Below are 18,951 nucleotides of genomic sequence, written 5' to 3' on the forward strand. Positions count from 1 at the left end.
ACATCTTCAGGGCTACGGAATATGTAGTTCCAAGCTTGCTCTTCACACTCCCCAGTTGAGGCCCTTCGACATTAGATTTCAATGTGCAGCACCCTCCGAAGCCAGGTGAAGAGAGCCTGGGTATGATTGACATCAACTCTAAGTGTTTCCTCAATTGCCTCAATAAATACCTGCACTGTTTCAGTGGTCAGGTCCTTGAACTGATTCCTGTCGCATGCCATAAGAACCTTATCCAGGTATGTCGAGTCGCGACTCACAAGGCGAGCCAGAATCGTACCATCGATATGCATGCTGTTTTCAACCTGGGAGATTGCATCAAGGTAGCGATGTCTGCGGGACAGGGAGGGACAGATGACCTCATCCCTAAGGCAGATATTGAGCAGAAGTTGAAGAAGGCGGCATTCCTTCGCATGAAGGGCCAAGAGCCGATAGACAGATCCATTGATGCCAAAGCCATAATAGGTGCAGTGGGCCATCAGCGAAGCCGGAGACTTGCAGCCTTTAGTGACCTTAATTAATGAGACAGGAAGAGCGGCCACCGGACAAGCCTCAAGGTTAACTGGTGGGTCGGGCGTCTTGATTGTGAAAATTCGAGCAGCTCCACCTCGGCTACTCACTAAAATGCGATCCGGTTCAACTCCAAACCCGGGCATCATAGCGTGAGACAAGCCATCGCGTGCGACTGCATCGAACCCGCTTTCCAGGATATCCCCGTTTACAATAGTGTATGTCAAAACGGAATGTCTCGAGCTGGTGACGTAGATCATGGTTCCTACCACCGTCATAGCGACAGCTGGGGATGGGAGAAGCGCAGTGATATTCCGATTCCATATTGTTCTAGAGTTTCGTGAGGTAACCGCGAAGAATCTTTTCCCAGAGGCAACAATCACGCTATCTTCGTAAGCCGCCATCGCATAGATTGGGTCTTTAAACCATTGCGTGTGCTTGTCAATGCAAGTGATCTGCCTAGGAGAGTTGGCATCCCGAGACGCTTGTATGAGCATCAATCGACCTTGGCGGTTATTGGGTTGATGAGGCAGGTTGAGTGAAGTCCCAATTGCGATAAGATGATATTCGTGACCATTCTTGTATGGCATCCAGTCCAGAATACATTTGATTTTCTCACCAGAAACTCCATGTGGTCTCCAAGGGAGAAGGCCTTCAGCAACCATGTCCATATCGGTAGGGACTACTGGTAACTGTGTGTCTGGGTCCACAAACTCGATACATGCCGTGCGGGAAATGTCAAGAGGCCTTGCTTGGTTTCCGTTCTGGACGACAGAATATGAAACAATGAGAGTCCGGAGATGTTTGGAATAGGTGAGCTTGCTGGGGTTTCCGGGAATGTCGATGCGTCGAGGAACGGCCTTTGCTTCTTGATCCAGAGAGCATACCAGAAGCTGGCCATCTGCAAAACAAAACAAGTATGTAGTTGCAATCCCAGACTCTTGATCTCTTATGTCGACAAGATCAAAGCTATCGAATCTGGTGGGAAAGTATGCGGGCTGACATGAATGTTAGGACACAGCTCAGTATGACAGGATGGGATCTGGCTTACGCAGTTTTGATCTGTAATCCAAACCCGAGACAGGAAATAGTCACAGTCATTGCCACCCGGAGCATATGACACACGCCAGAAATCATCTCCGCATGTGAACAACGCAAACGTATCGTGGGCTTTGAGGTTGAGTGATGTTTTCCCATAACGGCGTGGCACTCTTTGTTTCAAACCTGAAGAGAAGGTATCGGGTTAATAAAGGCGACCAATATTTCGAACCAAAGACGACTCACATTTGAAACCGAAGACAGGGCCACCGCGGAAATTGACAGCATCTGTATCTATCTCGAACGGAACAAGTATGCCACTTCGCAGTCCACAGAGAAGGAACGGGTTCATTCTACCGTCCGAGGGAGCCCTGATAACAGCGAGGCTTTCAATCGTTTTGGATATGTCGTCTTCAGTGTTGACTGAAATACGAGTGTCGGCATGTTGTCTGATTCCACCGGCCTCGTTGTCAACCTCGAATGATAGCACTGTGCCATCGTCGGTGCCCAGGAAAATGAATCCAACCTTTCCCCAATTCTGGTGGGAGATACAGATGGGCTCTTTTTGGAGTGGGTATGGAGCCTCATGGTTAGATAGGGTGACACATCCTTCAGTCGCGATTATCCGAAGAAAATGGAGAAAATTCCCCTCTTTAGTTCTGGTAGTCATGATAACAGTGGAACTTGGGCCATCCACAATAGCTGCTGTGACAAATACATGGGGATCATGTTGAATAGAGCTGTTAAGAGAGAAATCAGCAGGGACGAAAAAGTGCACAGCTCTTTCTGTGACCCGAACAATAGCACCAGAAGGTGTACAGTCCATTGCCAAGGTCTGTTGGACATCCAAGCCTGTATCGTCCTCAAGGGCAGTAATGCCATCTCTCATATCTGGAGTTGTATGAAGAAGCAACGAGGAAAGCGGATCAGAGGCCACCAGGTAGATTGAGTCCTTCGTACCGAGTGACACAGCCCACATACCACGTATGCTGGAAAATCCACCCAATGTAGCCGCAACTCCAATCTGAGCCTCAACGCCATGTCGAAGCTCGGTAATAGCCCCATTGCCTGAAGCAGATGTTGAGCAGACAAAGAGTCGATCGCGATCACGAGACAGATTACGCCTGAAGGGGGTGCTCATGGGGTTTGATGGAATGACAACTGCATCGGGAACTGGTGCCCAGTTGAGGAATCGCTGAACACACCGGGGGTGATCCCGTGCTTCCTGGACAAACAACCCACCATCACCCTGGCTTCCAGCAGCCAGAATAAAATCACCACCTTCATGGCCCATATCAAGAATATCAAATGCCGTATCAACATCGCAGTGGAGTTGACCCAGAGAAGTTTGTGTTTCGAGTTCACCATCGTTGCCAAACTCGAGATAATAGATCCAGCCTTTTTCTTGACAGAGGAAGATTCCATCGTACCTCTGACTGTACATCCGGTTCCGCGAAGGTCTGGCCCAGCGAGTCCACAGTCCAGCTTCGGATGATTCGGCATCGGGAATGATCGGCGGGTATCGCATCGGACGAGATGAGGAATTGGGTGTGTACATTGCCATGGAATTTGTCGTGACCAGGAGGTAGGATGATTCTTTGGCCAACGGGATGACCATGCTAGGCAACTGGTCTTGCTGAGGCAGACTAGTTGAGGTGCGTTTGGGAGTCATGCGGTTGAGTATACTGACTCCATCCCACTCAAACACCATAGACCGTGTTGTGCCACGCTTATGGACAATAAGAAGTAGGATGACTCGTTTGTCATTGGTGTCTTTTGGGTACAGAAATTCCATGAACAGTATGTCGCCATCCACTTGAAAGAAACTCTCCTGATTAAATAGTGTTAATGCTGGGTACATGATAGTTAAATAGTTATGAGCACATACACTTGAAAGTGGGTTCAGCTTCCCCTGAGCCATTTGCATCTGGAGTTCGCCCGGGGGTTTTAGCCACAAGACACCGAAGAAATTACGCGACGCGCTGACTGCGACCGCACGCGATCTTAATCATGGTGTAAGCTTTCGTCAATCCAAGTGAGCCCAGCGATCGGTGATACTTACTTGGGATCAACAGCGATATGTCTGCCATACTTGTCGGCTATGTTGATATCGCGGGGCAGAGCTCGATTGTAGGAAACAAATGGGCTATCTCCCATTTCTGAGCAGTACATGAAAAGGAGCTCATTTGAGTCCATAGCAAGAAAAAGAATTTGAGGAGGTAGGTTGTTTTGGTTGTAAGGATGGACCCCCGAACTTGATGGATCCTGAGTTTCCCAAGGCAATTGGGTGCTTACATTGATGACTTTTGCCCCAATAAGCGAGCCTTCAAGATCCGATTTTTCGACAACATCTCGAAGATGACCACTGGGCAGGGCTTCCTTGATCTGAATTCGTCGCTCTCCGATGAAAACAACATCGTTGTGGTGTTTATCACGAAGACGTGCTGGAAGTATCCAGTTGATGACAGGGCTGGGGATCAATGGCTGGGTAAGCAGTCCAGCCAGAAACGTTGAAGGCGTCGAAGGCGTATTGTGCTTGTTACCAGGCATTGCAGTAATTGGAGGGGTTTCACAAGAAACCCAAAACAGATTAGAGCAAACGAGAAAATGATCCAGAAACCAAAGGCGTGAAGCAGGGTAGGAAGATATGAACCCGAAGAGGGAGATGGAAGATGGAGATAGAAGACGGGGAGGCAAAGTTGTACGGAACTGTGGAAGGGAACTGGGCAATAGGCAATATCAAGAGCCGATCAGGCAATGGCCTGAGGCGCAACAAGCCCCAATATCGGATTGAACTGCACCAAACGTCCTATGACTTTCTGTACTCAAGAAACAGGGCAATTTCATTCGATATTTGCAAGTTCTGCTTCTCTTCATACTTCAAAGGGTGGGATATCTCAATGCGTTTGATGCATCGACTGCATGCGACACTGGCTATGAATGTCCGATGCACAACCCGACCCGAAGAGAGTACAGGTGATTGTAGGTGATTTCACAGTCAAGTGTGTTCCAGACAAGCCCTGTGTTATCTTTATTAACCAATGCACCCGACGCATGAGGGACAAATATCAATGTCAGACTTACAGCTTGCCTGAACGCTATACAGCAGTAACAGCACTCGAATATATGCAAATATTTGTCACAAGCTCCATTAGCTTCCAAGCCCCAAGAAGCAAGACTTCACCACAGAGCTAACACTTCTCACTGGCAGACAACTCGAAGAGCAAGCCAACTCCGGAGTTATGCAATCACCGCCCGTTAGTGCGATGTCACAACCCCAGAAACCGTAGACTTCTAAGGGCGTATAGCACGACACACAGCTATATGAGTCCGAGATCTCGCGATGAACACCACAAAGCTATTAGATCGGAGCGTTGTGCCTGAGCCTAGCACAGAGCGAATGTTGTTATCGGCGAAAACATGTCGCGGCTGCCGATCGGTGCCTAAGGCTGTCAAGTGGGACTCCGGGTGCCCGCCTTCCACTTCAGACCTACACCCGTGGACGTTTGGGTATATGTGCCTAAAGATTCATCAGTTTACATCCAAAGAGACATCAGTCGTGAAGTTTAAAGCCATTCTTTCATATATTTGGCGGTGAATCGTTGTTTCAGACACGTCATTTCGTTGTCCGGTGAAAAAGCTCTAGTCGATCTATATCCGATCGACCTCTCGATATTGTTGAGCTAAATTCAGAACGCACAACGTGGATTTTCTTCATTCAGATTGAGAAACGAATTGAGCTGGAACTTTCGTCTTTTTCTCTGTGTGCATATTAGCTGCTTGATCTCCTGGGTAGGCGATATCATAACAGACAAAGGATGGAAGATACCGGAAAGGAGGAGATTAATTCCAGCTCCGAGGATACATCTGCATTGCCAAGCTCTGTCAGAAACTTCAACGCGAATGAAGTGGCACAACAGATTGCTCGAGCGGAAAAGGCGAGAGCCATCCGCAAAGCGTGTGCAGTGCGCGACGTGGAAGCATTAGCCGTGCACGCAACTTCAGAAGGCGGGTTACTCGAGGATGACTTGAGACAGATAGCCTGTGAGTTATTATGGTCTACAGAAGGCGCACATACACATGGGCCCGCCTAACCGGTGAATAGGGCCTGTTTTGTTACGATGCGACGAACAAAGGCAACAATTTGATACGGTCCCAAATACTGAGCTTTTACGACACCTCGATGAGGAACAGGTAGAACTCGACGTCAACCGGTCTTTCGTCTATTACCCCAAAGGTATCTTATCAGAATTCCCCGTGATATATGAGTTTGAATGTTAATAGAGTCTAGCCCCCGAGGAGGAAATGTTGAAAAAGAAACAGCAGCTATCCAACCTGATCACTCAAGTACTAAGGGAATACCCCATGCTTTGTTATTTCCAAGGATATCACGACATAGTCCAAGTTCTTCTTTTGGTACTAGGCGAGAAGCAAGCGGTGCCAGCAGTCGCACAGATATCTCTTTTCCGCATACGCGACTACATGCTTCCATCGCTATCCCCAGCCGTGAAACATCTCCATCTCATTCCTGCAATCATCGAGACAACAGACCCCGAGCTAAGACGACACCTTGGCAACATTGAACCATTCTTTGCTCTCGCCGCTACACTGACACTATACGCCCATGACATTCAAGAGTACAGCAGCATTTCACGACTTTTCGACTTTCTTTTGGCTCGGGAACCCGTTGTTGCAATCTACCTTTTCGCAGCAATGATCCTGTCTAGGAAGAAAGAGCTGCTGGAAATTCCAGCGAATGAGCCCGAGATGCTTCACTTTACGCTTTCCAAGCTGCCATGTCCACTTGATCTGGACGGACACATTCTGCATGCGGCACGGCTCTTTGAGGACCACCCGCCGGAACATTTGCCGCTTGGAGCCTGGAAACATATTCCCTGGTGCAGCGTGCTCAAAACTTCACGAGACCCACATGGAAAGTACACCACAGAGGACGCGATCTACTTCTTTGAAAAGCAATCCCAACAGATTCGGAGCGAAGAGCGCAGGAAACGTGCTCTGGATTTCTTGTGGAGCCACCGTCGCCCCGTAGGCTCTGTGGCGTTGGCTATTTTGGTTGGAGCTGCATCTTTCTACATCCGCAAAAGGGGACTCGACACTTCGATTTGGTCTTATGTTGGCCGAATTCAAAGGGCAATCCAAAACTGGATTTAATCTTGAAGTCAATGTGTACTTAGATATCGTGGATGCTTGGTGCCATTGCATGTGTATGATAATGTAAAAAAATGATATAACCGTAATTAAAATCCCTATTTCTGAATATCTCAACTAAAAGATTCATATATAATAGAAACCCAGTCAATTATAGCAAAAAATAGTAAGTATTCGATACTCGTTATGACACCTGGGTAGTGGTACCCACAGTTGTGGCTTGAGCGCGTGGCTTTATCTGCGGAAGCTGATGTGTACACTTAACAACTCCCCTTCCAACAGCTTACCTCAAAATCAACAACCATGGCGAACCGAGGCTACGATGTCGTAGTAGATGTGGATGCAGAGGTAATGAAATTCGAATGACCAATACATCATTTCAACTAACAAATCAGCAGGGCGACCTGGGCCATACCGACCTGCAAGAAGACCTCGAATTCCACCCCTCCAGTGAGTTTCCCCAAGCGCACCGGCCCAATTCGGCTCTCTAACTAAGTAATTCTACAACTCAGATTTTGAAAACGACCAAAGAAACGCCAAAGTTCAAGGCGACTCTGCCCCGTTCCTGGGTGGCGGGTCATCGCGTCGCCGTGACCGGTCCCCTGGCGGCACGCCGACCAAGCACAGCTGGTGGTCGCTGCACTACTACGAGCGATTTTTCGACGTCGACACGAACGAGGTCTTCCGCCGCTGTGTGGCGACATTGTATCCGCGCACCAACTTCCTCGATGTGCTAGAGGGCAACGCAGACCTGTACGGACCGGTTTGGATCGCGACTACGGTGGTGGTTATCCTGTTTTTGACGGGCACTATCTCGCAATGGCTGTCGAACAATCACGACGAGCACTTTGAGTACGACTTCACGTTGCTATCGGGTGCAGCTGGTCTGATATACGGGTACACGGGCATCTTGCCTATTGCCCTGTGGGGTGCGCTGCGTTGGTTCGGCAGTTCGACGGCTGACCTTATTGAGTGCTGGGCTCTATACGGATACTCCAATTTGGTCTGGATTGCTGTTGCACTGGTCAGCTGGAGCCCGTTGACTGCGCTTAACTGGGCGCTTGTTGGCGTCGGCTTTGCTTGGACTGTCTTCTTCCTTCTGCGGAACTTGTACCCTGTCTTGAATGCTACTGATGCCAAGGCTAGCAAGATCCTCTTGATCTTGGTTGTTGTGCTACATGCCGCATTGGCTATTGCTATCAAGGTGCTTTTCTTTGCGTAAGTTATGTCCTCCGAGGAATGAATTAACCTTGAAACTGACATATCTACTAGTCACGGGAGCCCCGTCTCAAAAAAGAACAAGGACAAGGATCACGATGATAAGGATGACGACAAGAAAGGGATGTTCCGGACATAAGCGGGGGAGGATGGACCGTTGGCTTTCATCTGGGATACTGGCCATTCCATAGATTCTTGCTCAGGTAGCAGGTGTCGCAGCTCAGGTTTTTTTTAGTCGTGTTATTGAACGCATGCATGTATTGTACTCTGTATTTACCGCAGACGGAATCTGGAGATGTGAAACAATTCGACTTTTTGAATTTTACACATTTCATTTCATGGAGTGCAAATTGGTCGTCGAGAGGTGCCAACTAGAAAAAGTATGACTGTGGCTGCATTGATTTTATCATCATATCTAACGCCATTTGTAATCCTCTCCATGTAGCAGTCCAGCCAATCCCCATCTCTGGAATCTGCACCACAGCACACCGAGCACAAGACCGAGGAGCGAGTCGTTTACTTGAGCTTCTTCTTGGGGCGGAGCTGGTTGGTGTGTCCGCACTTCTTCTTGCGGCAGTTGGTGGCACGGGGAGGGAGACGAGCCTGTAGAAGGTCCGAGTTAGTACATTTGTTGACGTAATTGATCGCCTTGCCACGAAAGGCGGGTTTCACGAGTATCGGACGCAGGCGGAGAGAAGGCGGGGTAAACGTACGTAGCACTTGCGGCAGATGGCCTTGTCGCAGTTGAACTTGGAGGCAAGGGCCTTGAGGGAAGGCTCAATGATACCACCACGGAGACGCAGGACAAGGTGAAGGGTGGACTCCTATAACGAGTTGATATCGCATGTTAGCGAATGTTCCACCATTTCGCAGACCATAGACCATAAAGTGAAGCGATGACTCCTCCTTTTGCGTATCCGGGGTGGGCAGAGTTATCTCTCTGGACAAAGAACATGTTGGAGATCCGATCCACCCGAGATACCATAACGCCCCCACTTTTGGTCCAAATCATAAAGGTTGAATTCCGGTTCATACCTTCTGGATGTTGTAGTCGCTCAGGGTGCGGCCATCCTCGAGCTGCTTGCCGGCGAAGATCAGGCGCTGCTGGTCAGGGGGAATGCCCTCCTTATCCTGGATCTTGGTCTTGACGTTGTCGATGGTGTCGCTCGACTCGACATCGAGGGTAATGGTCTTACCCGTCAGGGTCTTGACGAAACTATATCGCACCGTATTAGTCCATATTCATATTCCTCCATGGGCTTGGGTCGTATCGGCGATCGGTATTGTGGTTCGCGATGACATTCGAGGGTTCAGAAAGACCTACATCTGCACTGAAACGGCGCGGAAAAAGACGATGTTAGCTCACTGAGTCCATAGCGATGCATATACGCTGTTTAATAGGGTGTATAGAACGTACTGGTTGCGAGTTTTCGTTGTTGTCGGCTGTCGGTCGCTGTGTTCCAGGCGGAGCTGTCGATTGTCAATTTGAGGATTTCGCTCGCTTAGCAAAGGTGGACCGATCGGGGTACCCTAAGCCCTAGTTATCGCCCATTTTCGTTATACATTATGTAAGCAACCCCGGCCAGCCCAACCAATGATCAATTGGCAGCGCATCTATCTACGTCAGGCATAGTAGCCCTGGGGAGGTTCTACATACTAAAAATAAATGAAGGTTGTCTTCTGCTTTCAATGGTATTTTCTAATCAGATAAAGCAAATAATTCCATCATCAGCCCAGCTGGAAATATCGATACGAGGAGAAAGGCAACAACGATTCACAGTAACCTTGGGAAATCAAATAATTGAAACTAGAGATAAAAGGTTGTACAAAGGTGAACGCCAGATACATGATCCCAAAGCCCCAACGCCATGCATATGATACAACGGACTGTCTCATTCGACCCCTAGATGGTCGACCACATCTTTGAATTGGACATGAAATCATCATCCTCCATATCTTCGTACTCCGCCGCGTACATGTCCTCTTCAAGATCTTCCATTCCATACGTGTGGTCCTCATCGCTGTCGTCAGTGTCCATTCCTTCTGTCCCCAGACTAGCGAAGTACTCCCTGCTCTGTCGCTCCTCATCTTGTTGTGCGATCTTAAACTCAATAATTGTGACGGCACGGACAAGGGTTTTCAATGGGACTGCAGCCAGCTGGGCTGCTATCTCGTAAAGAGTCCGTGCGGGACCACTGAGGTGTGATTCCCATCGATACCGGTGGTACCATTCCCCGGGACGCCTCTGATCGGCATCTTCGTCGTCAGGGATGACCCTTCTGGCTCTAAGGGTTTGCATGACCGTTTGTAGCAAGAGGTCGAGCTTTGCTCCAGTCTTATCAGGAGGTAAATCATCGGGCGCATCAAAGTCATCAGGATCATCATGAGGAGCAGGAGCGAGAGTAGGGGCAGAGGCAGGGATAGATGCAGGTGGAGGGGCAGGGGCGGAAGTGGAGAGTGAATCCGGGGCAGCGGTAGAGCTTGGTTGGATATCTTCTTGTTCTGCTCGGCTGATGGGAAACATTTCGGCGATGTGACTGGGGTCCTTAGAAGTATCCAGCCAACTGCTTTCATACCAGTCCATGTAATGGTCTAATTGGACAGGTGTCATGTTCAACACGTCTTGGTCTGTGATCTGAACGGCGGTCTTTTTTCCAATCTTGCCTCCAAATTGCTGATCCTGATCGAACTCGTCCTGGGCAATTTCCCATTGGGCCCAGTCCATGATCTGCGTAGCGGGCTCTTTATCTGTGGTGGGGTATCTTTTCAAATTATCCATTGGGAAAAGTAGTTTCGTAGAAATGATGATTAAGGCCATCAATTGCAAGTCGGGAAGGACGTGTTCTTTTTTTCGGGCATCGTATGAACTTGTTGTCGGATATTGGAATGTGAAGCCTACTAGATCTTGCAAGATCCTAGTTGCATCGTATGTCTCAACTAAAATACGTTAGCTAAAATCAACTGGACAACAGTCTGGCAACTGTTTCTCATACTTGGTAAAGCTAATCTCTTGATGAATCGGAAAAGAACCATGGGCGAATTCAATGGAGGAAGTTCCAACTCAAATCGGCGCTGATAGAACATCACCATTGCCAGGACGCTGCGGTGGAACCGCTGGGCATCGGGGATTGTCTTTGTCAAAATTAGTTAAGGGCGACCCGAAAAAAAACATTCTAGAGTCTCTTAGCACTTACATTGACTTCAAGGATCGCAGTCAGTTCTGGCGGAAGTCTATCCCTCATTTCCCGCGGAACGGTTGCCAGTACTCGGGCGTAGGGGATCTTCTGCCGCATTATCATACTGTGGGATGTGAGTATTGCGCAGCCTAGAAGCAAACGACTGGGCTTGGATAGAGGCAACGATATACATACTCATGAAAATCAACGACACAGACAGGAAGCCGCATTACAAACGCTGCGAGATAACACAGTGCAACGGTGTCGATCAGACGAGGCCATTCAAGAAACCTGGAGTTTGGTTTAAATCCGACACCATCCGATTCATCTTTTCCTGCGGGTTGTGAGCTGAACAGCTCAGCTTCGGTATCATCATCGTCATCTTCAGTAGCTTCAGTGATTTTCGTTTCAAAATCTTGTAGACGAAGAGCCCAGAGATCGCGAACAATGAGCTAATTTATATTGAGCTTTTGTTCTTAAACACACGAAGCAACATATATGCACATACCTCAAGTTCCTCCGGGAACCCATGTTCATGAACCAAGACATCACATTGTTTCCAAAGGATAAGCTGGTAGATTTGCAAGAAAAGGGTGTAGGCCGGACGGCCACGAAGTGCTTTTGACAAAAGTCAGCAAAGAGAACCATGTTCAAACTGCTAATTACATACTTTTGCTGCCCTTCTCTCTGGTTTCTCTCTTCAGGCGATGTGTTTTGCCTAGATTTCCGAAATCATCGGCATCTTCTGCAACTTGCACACCCTACGCAACCATATTAGCTGTGTACTTGACATTCGACGTGATAGGATAAGGTTAAAAAAAGCCGATGGACGTCATACCTCCTGCAAATGGCCGCGTTGACAGTACCAAAGTCCATTGTCAAGATTGTATCGGGTCTCACGGCAACCTTCTTGACCGCAGACCCCTCGGGTAACGTTGTCCATCCCCAAGGGATTTGTTCATGCTTGGTTTGATAAGGAAGGGTTGGTATACCGATATGGCGGGACTTTTTTTCTGCCTCAAATTCCAGTGACCGCCGATTTTGTCGCTCCACACGTCCCGCAATGCGCGCCCTGTGATTGATGGACTTCAGATGATTTGAGGTTCTATGTACTTTTTATTATCGCGTTTACTCAAGTTTGTCTAGGGTTACACTTGTGTATATTTTGTGTTAGGATCTAACTGTGATCTTAAATCTATTCCTCTACGTTATAATTTACTAGAATCCTCGGATAGTCAAATGGTCAAGCAAGATTGAGTATTTATTCATTCATCACACTATCATGAGATGCTGAGACTCAGAACTGTTCGGACAACACATATTATGCCAACCAAAGCAATTCTCGGTCCAGCCCACATCCAAGGTTATGTGGGGGACAGATCTTGAAGCAACGGACATAATCGTTCAAAGAATCGTATCCTCCTTTGAACCATGAAAGATAAAATTTTTGGGGGGCTTTGAGCCCTCGTGGAACATAAAGGTTGGCATAACAGGTAATAAATCCAGGTATTAAATTTAACCAGACTTGGGAGCCTCCTTGCACTCCATAGCGGCCTCCTCGCCCATGGCAGTCAGGACGACGATGTCTATCAGAAGATCAGTAATAGTTCCTCAAAAGACTTCGTTTCGAATATTGTAACTTACTGCACTCCTTCTCCTCGGTAAGGAACATCTGGTTGATCTTCTCACCAACATCGTTGTCGGGGACCTTGACATCATCCTTGGTGTCACCGTTATCGGTCATGAGGGACATGAAGCCATCCTCAGTGATGTCGAGCTAATTGTTGGTCAGCCAAACAATCCAAAATTCCCAAGTCATTAGGGTTAACTCACGAGCTGGTACTCCTTGCGAACAACGTGGGGAACGTCCATGTTGTGGGTGGAGGGGGAGAGATCCTCGAGCTTCTTGCCGGTGAAGATATCGGTGGCGATCAAGTGAACCTTAGCGTGACCGTGCTTGCCAGTCTTGGAGGTAGACATGTCAATGATCTTGCAGGGGCGGTTCTTGATCACAACGTGACCACTCTTGCGCAGAGCAGAACACTGCATGGGGTAAGTGAGCGAAGCTCCGGCATCAGCCGAATCGAAAGTGACATCGTGCTGTATCGAAATATGTTAGCAAGCAGCGCTTTGAAAATTTGCCAATAGGCGGGGTTAAGAGCCCAATATGGCCTCAAGAAGGAGAAGAAGAGGAGCCGCATGCGGGGCAGAGAGAAGTTTCTCATGACCATTGGGGAAAGTTGAACAAAATAGAAAATACATACCTCCTCGGCAGACATAGTGAATAGATTTGGAGGGGTTTGAAAGAGGGGAGTTTTTCAAAGAATTTGGGGAGGGGGAAAAATGAAGAGAAGAGAGAGAAAATCAAACGACTAAAATCTATCGTGGGCGGCGACGCTGTGGCGGGGTCTCTTACTGAATTGTGATTGGCTAAACGAAGGTAGTCCACCTTGTTGGGTTTAGTGTATATAGGGGAGTGTCCGAGTGTCCTGAAACAACCTAACAACTACAACATTTTCTACATTGTTGGCTGTTTACTTGGTTAAATTTTCCAAGTATAACTCTGGATCTTCTTTATTTGTTCTGGATTCTCATGCCGTTCATCCTTTTACATAATGTGGCGCGACCGCATTTCAGTCCAGTCAACTCCCTCCGGAGCCAATAGCCGCAACCTTTCTCCTCTACCACGACGATCATCCTCCCAGCTATCTTCAAGTCCTTACAATACTCGCCCTGGTATAACATCTAGAAGTTCATCAACATCTCTGCTCTTGACCCCCAACGAATCTACAACCTCTCTTCCGGGAACTGCACGGGCGACCAATGGCTCTCCTTTAAAGCAGACAAGTATTCAACGACCTCGACCGGCCAATGTCCCCGATCCGCTAGAAGTCTTGAATGAAATCATCGGAAAGGAAACTCAAACAGATAAGCATGTGCCACAGCTATCGTCGGTGCCGGAACGACCCGCGCAATTGGTGGAAGCTATCCGTTTCGACGGACTGAGTCTCGAGGACTTTCTGGAAAAGGAGGACCCAACACCAAAGAAAAAGACCCGTGAAAGTGATATAAATGCGCAAACTGTCCAGCAGTTTGAACAAGAGCGAGATAAGTTTCAAGAATTACACACATCCATTACTGGATGTGATGAGGTGTCCAAGTCAGTCGAGCTGTACCTGAATGACTTCCAAAATGAACTGGGTGCCGTATCGGCGGAGATTGAAACTTTGCAATCTCGCTCAACACAATTGAACGCGATGCTAGAGAACAGGCGGAACGTGGAACGGTTGCTAGGACCCGCCGTGGAAGAGATCAGTATCTCCCCTAAGGCGGTGCGGACAATTGTCGAGGGCCCAATTGATGATAATTGGGTGCGTGCACTGAACGAGATCGATTCTCGAACTACAAACATCGAGGCCAAGGCCGCCGCTTCCGCCAATGGCTATAAAGCCGTCGAGGATGTACGGCCTCTTTTGGTCGACGTAAAGACTAAAGTAAGCATTCTACACTCAAATTATTTAGACCTGCATTGACATATATACAGGCCGTTGAAAGGATAAGAGACTATCTTGTGTCGCAGATTCGTGCTATGCGATCGCCAAACATCAACTCTCAGATTATCCAACAACAGCGATTGGTGAAGTTTAAAGATCTATATAGTTATCTCTCAAACGTCCACCCAAAGCTGGCAGGAGAGATAGCACAGGCGTACATCAACACAATGCGCTGGTATTACACATCTCATTTCACACGCTATCTTCAAGCACTCGATAAGGTCAAGGTTTATCCTCCTGACCGAAACGAGGTGCTTGGAGGCGATCCATCCACACATCGATCAGGTAAGAGTTATACTTCTCCCATGCCACCTATATACTGATTGTTTTAGGGAACATGATCCCTGGCGGCCGAGCTGGCTCTGCCGTACATGACCCTTTCTCCCTGGGTAGACGTATTGACGTCCTCCGAACTGGCAATCTCCAGGCTTTATCCTCATACGTAGCCGAAGAGGACAATACCTACCATGGAATCGAAGTTCCGTTCCGGAGCTTCAACCTTGCATTGGTGGACAATGTGTGCGCCGAGTACTCTTTCCTGACGGAGTTTTTCTCCCCAAAGACCTTCCATCAAATCTCCCGCATTGCGGCGGACATATTCCAGCAGGTCTTTACCCTTGGCCAGAACCAGACCAAGAAGTTAATCGAGCACACCACGGATTCTCTGGGTGTCCTCATGTGTGTTCGTCTCAACCAACATTCAGCATTCGAGCTTCAGCGTCGAAAGGTGCCCGTTGCTGACTCGTATGTTAATGGAACCAACATGCAGCTTTGGCCGCGCTTCCAAGTGATTATGGATCACCACGGAGACTCGCTCAAGCGAGTTGGGTCCAACACTGGGCGCAGTGCTATCTCTGCCCTTTCAATTGCAGGCGGAGACGACCTGAAGCAGTCTTCGGCACCCCATTTTTTGACTCAACGATTTGGACAGCTTCTTCATGGAATCCTTGTGCTCAGCAGCGATGCTGGTGATGATGAGCCGGTGTCCAACAGCCTGGCCCGGTTGACTGCCGAATTCGATGCTCTTTTGGTAAAATTGAGTCGCAACGGCACAGACGCAAAGCGAAGAGAGCGATTCCTCTTCAACAATTATTCATTGATTTTAACCATCATTAGCGTATGTTGCTGTCTCTGTGTTTGGGGACCACGCGCTAATCGGAAACAGGATACCCAAGGCAAATTAGCCGTTGAGCAGAAGCAGGTAAGCATTGGAGTTGTGTCTATCAGAGATTTTATGACTAATTTGGCTTACAGCATTTGGAAGAGATGCTCAAGAATACTAGTAGCACCAAGCGGTAGAAGTTGCATACACCGGACAGATGCATATTCCATGTGGAATAAGAGCTTGATGCATGTAGATATCCTTTCACATATAAATATCTTAATCAACGTGAAGACTTATCCAGATACCTACATGACTGTTGTAATGCAAGCTCGGAAAATTATCTCAATGCGTAGAAAGAGGAAGATATGCCAGAAATATATATCCCAACAACATAATAAGGTGCACAGTAGATAAAAGATCTCGGATTGGAAGCACAGACTAGAGCATCTGCTACTTTGGAAAATACACAACCTTTCGTACTAAAGACATATTTAGTAGAGCGTAAATGTATATCTTAAGTATCATGGTATCACCTGCCGTATGTAGCTAGACATAATGTTGATCTTCACTATAATTCTACCCCACATTTTCTCTTCCTCAACAATTCGGCTATGACTCGGTTCCCTAAATCCCTCGCCAAAGCATGTCTACATTGTCGATCTCGAAAGATCCGTTGTGACACGGTCCGGCCTCGCTGTTCAACTTGCGAGACCCAAGGCCGGGAATGTATTTATCGGGTGGAGACGCCGCGGCAGAGGTGGGCTTGTTCCCCTTGCATTTTGGACAGTTGGCTAACCAATCTAGACCGACCCTGGCTCAAATAGACCGGTTGCAACAAGAAAATACAGAACTCAGAGCTTTCATTGTGAAACTGAAAGGCGAAGAGGGAGATGAACCCAGCCTAGCAGTAGCTGGAGATTTTGAACCCAGCCAGAACCGCCGGCAAAGCCTTAACAGCCTAGCTACCTCTTCGGATGAAGATTTCGACGTTGCACCTTTTATATCTGTAGATGAGGCCGGCCGAACTGGCAGTTTTGGTCCTTCATCTGCTCTGCATTATCCAAACAAAAGCGAATCAGTACCCCCAGTGCCTTCGGCTCAATTGTTGAACAGAGAGTACATGAAAAATAAGCTTATAGCTAATGCAGCCCTACAAAGACAAAATGAGCGTCTGCTGCTTCGTCTCCCAGATATTGATGGTGTACCTACTGAGCTCGCTCTGCATCTGTTAGATGTACACTGGGCTCGGCAACATCACACCTTTCTTCTAACCTATCGCCCGGCAATCATGCGCGATCTGCCCCAAGGTGATGGACCAAACTGCTCCCGGTTTTTGCTGAATGCCATCTTTGCCTGCGCAAGCAAATTTTCCTCGCGCATTGATATACGCGATGACCCAGTCGACCCAGCCACGACAGGCCGGCGTTTTTTTCGCCGGTGTGACGACCTTCTAGCCCAGGAATCACATCTTATCCGTCCAAGTATTCCAACAATAATTGGACTTTTGCTCCTCGGGTCTACGTTTAATGCCCGTGGCGAAACTTCAAAGGGCTGGTTATACACAGGCTATGCTCTGCGTATGGTGTATGATTTGGGATTACATCTCGACCCCAAGGAGACCAATGATGACGCAGAAGAAATGGAAATCCGTCGCCGTGTGTTTTGGGGTGCTTTTGTCTGTGACAAAATACAAAGCCTCTACCTCGGCCGGCCTGTCGCTATGAACCTGCGCGACTCGCATGTCAGTCGTGAATTCCTTGATACATTCGAGGAACATGAGCTTTTCATACCACCCCCCAACTCGAAATTGCATACCCCATCCTCACAACCCACGATATATTCTGTGTCTACTTTCCAACAGCTCTGTCTCCTATCCAGGATCATGACCAAAATCACCAATCACTTCTACACAGTCGGAGGAGTGCGGTCCCCGAGCTCCGCCACGGCCAGTCTCCAACTCGCGGACAATGCCCTCAATTCCTGGAAAGAAAGCCTTCCACCCGAACTAGACTTTAAGCCATGGTCACATTCCGTCCATTCAAAATCACACCCGGCTCCCAATGTAATGAACCTCCACGGCATCTACAACTCCCTTATCATCCTCCTCCATCGACCCTTCATCTCCGATGGCCATCTACGATCCATTACAACATCAGCTTCATCATGGAGCCGCTGCACCGTAGCCGCAAATAACATCACGAGCATCTCACTGGCCTATAAATCCGCATACGGTCTCCATGGCGCACCTTATATTCTTAGCTACGCTATCTACGTAGCATGCACAATCCACGTCCGCAACGCCTTCGCAAACGCCCACCACAAGGAACATGTCTCCCGCTTAGCAGCAGGTCTGACCTGCCTCGATGAGATCTCAGTGGCGAATCCTGGCGTCTGCAGACCTGCGAGCATCATACGGAAATTGGCCGAGGCAAGCAAACTTGACCTTTCTGTGGTTCATACAATGACTCCTGCTTCTCAAGTTGAGATTATCTCTCCGGTGGATGGGTTGAATGGTGGATTTGAGCTAGATGCTATCGTTGGGATGTTCCCGAGCAGATCGTCTGTTTTTGGTAATGGTCTGGAGTTTTCTACTGGGCAGGAACAAGATACGGAGTTGTTTGGACTTGATATTCCGTATGATCCGTTGTTTGGGTTTATGGATGCTTCGCTGGATTGGCCTGGGTCGGAGACGGCTCTTTTGTTTGATGCATGAATATGTATACCATACCATTATCAGGGAAGTGTTAGGATGGGAAAGAGCCATAGCGTACAATAGTACAACCAAGAAATCAGGGAAGGTGCGAATTGCCAGGGATATAACCCCCTCGCCCATCTTTCTTCCTCTCTTCTCCCCAAATGTGTTTGTCAAAGTGCTTCCGTTCGATCTCAGGCACTAGTATGTCCCGTAGATCCCGTAGTCGAGGTTCTCGCGGTCTGCATACAGTTCTGGATATTTCTCTTTAAGAATGACTTGCACTCCTTCCTTGTAGCTCATCTGCTTCATAGACAAGAGAATGTTCAGAGTTCGTTGAAAGACGGTCATTTCACCCGCCAGTTGGCTGAGCGACTGAAATTACCAGGCCACACTCTTTCCCATCTTTACTCATGAAACACTACCTATCCCATTCTTGATCAAACAATGCCCTGGAGATCATTGTTCCTAACTCGGTGCACTTCCCAAAAA

General features: G+C 48.1%; 7 protein-coding genes across 7 annotated transcripts; 4 read left to right on the forward strand and 3 right to left on the reverse strand.

The window, feature by feature from the left end:
• Nucleotides 1-71: 71 nt before the first annotated feature.
• On the reverse strand, nucleotides 72-4,095 carry thtA (the record flags this gene model as incomplete). The annotated part of the gene is made up of 5 exons (XM_056723777.1): nucleotides 72-1,505; nucleotides 1,559-1,731; nucleotides 1,792-3,376; nucleotides 3,434-3,548; nucleotides 3,608-4,095. 5 exons carry the CDS (start codon nucleotides 4,093-4,095, stop codon nucleotides 72-74), a joined length of 3,795 nt encoding a protein of 1,264 aa, XP_056580027.1.
• A 1,268-nt stretch (nucleotides 4,096-5,363) lies between these two features.
• Nucleotides 5,364-6,717, forward strand: N7517_006048 (TBC domain-containing protein; the record flags this gene model as incomplete). Its single annotated transcript, XM_056723778.1, has 3 exons — nucleotides 5,364-5,589; nucleotides 5,651-5,782; nucleotides 5,837-6,717. The coding sequence occupies 3 exons, from the start codon at nucleotides 5,364-5,366 to the stop codon at nucleotides 6,715-6,717; spliced, it is 1,239 nt and encodes a 412-aa protein (XP_056580028.1).
• Nucleotides 6,718-7,017: 300 nt separating this feature from the next.
• N7517_006049 (Yip1 family protein) lies at nucleotides 7,018-8,071 on the forward strand (the record flags this gene model as incomplete). Its single annotated transcript, XM_056723779.1, has 4 exons — nucleotides 7,018-7,062; nucleotides 7,113-7,164; nucleotides 7,227-7,932; nucleotides 7,987-8,071. The coding sequence occupies 4 exons, from the start codon at nucleotides 7,018-7,020 to the stop codon at nucleotides 8,069-8,071; spliced, it is 888 nt and encodes a 295-aa protein (XP_056580029.1).
• A 1,764-nt stretch (nucleotides 8,072-9,835) lies between these two features.
• N7517_006050 (TFIIB-type zinc finger domain-containing protein) lies at nucleotides 9,836-12,051 on the reverse strand (the record flags this gene model as incomplete). Its single annotated transcript, XM_056723780.1, has 7 exons — nucleotides 9,836-10,869; nucleotides 10,926-11,064; nucleotides 11,127-11,232; nucleotides 11,304-11,560; nucleotides 11,617-11,726; nucleotides 11,779-11,869; nucleotides 11,947-12,051. The coding sequence occupies 7 exons, from the start codon at nucleotides 12,049-12,051 to the stop codon at nucleotides 9,836-9,838; spliced, it is 1,842 nt and encodes a 613-aa protein (XP_056580030.1).
• Nucleotides 12,052-12,623: 572 nt separating this feature from the next.
• Nucleotides 12,624-13,387, reverse strand: N7517_006051 (Eukaryotic translation initiation factor eIF-5A; the record flags this gene model as incomplete). Its single annotated transcript, XM_056723781.1, has 4 exons — nucleotides 12,624-12,694; nucleotides 12,753-12,885; nucleotides 12,942-13,208; nucleotides 13,373-13,387. The coding sequence occupies 4 exons, from the start codon at nucleotides 13,385-13,387 to the stop codon at nucleotides 12,624-12,626; spliced, it is 486 nt and encodes a 161-aa protein (XP_056580031.1).
• A 336-nt stretch (nucleotides 13,388-13,723) lies between these two features.
• Nucleotides 13,724-15,961, forward strand: N7517_006052 (putative GARP complex subunit (Sac2); the record flags this gene model as incomplete). The annotated part of the gene is made up of 5 exons (XM_056723782.1): nucleotides 13,724-14,602; nucleotides 14,653-14,947; nucleotides 14,995-15,779; nucleotides 15,828-15,863; nucleotides 15,917-15,961. The coding sequence occupies 5 exons, from the start codon at nucleotides 13,724-13,726 to the stop codon at nucleotides 15,959-15,961; spliced, it is 2,040 nt and encodes a 679-aa protein (XP_056580032.1).
• A 1,094-nt stretch (nucleotides 15,962-17,055) lies between these two features.
• On the forward strand, nucleotides 17,056-18,480 carry N7517_006053 (fungal specific transcription factor domain-containing protein; the record flags this gene model as incomplete). The annotated part of the gene is made up of 1 exon (XM_056723783.1): nucleotides 17,056-18,480. One exon carries the CDS (start codon nucleotides 17,056-17,058, stop codon nucleotides 18,478-18,480), a length of 1,425 nt encoding a protein of 474 aa, XP_056580033.1.
• Between the last annotated feature and the right edge of the window lie 471 nt (nucleotides 18,481-18,951).

Source organism: Penicillium concentricum (genome assembly GCF_028827145.1).
Source record: "Penicillium concentricum strain IBT 3081 chromosome Unknown utg000002l_segment0_segment0, whole genome shotgun sequence".
NCBI classification, from domain to species: Eukaryota; Fungi; Ascomycota; class Eurotiomycetes; order Eurotiales; family Aspergillaceae; genus Penicillium; species Penicillium concentricum.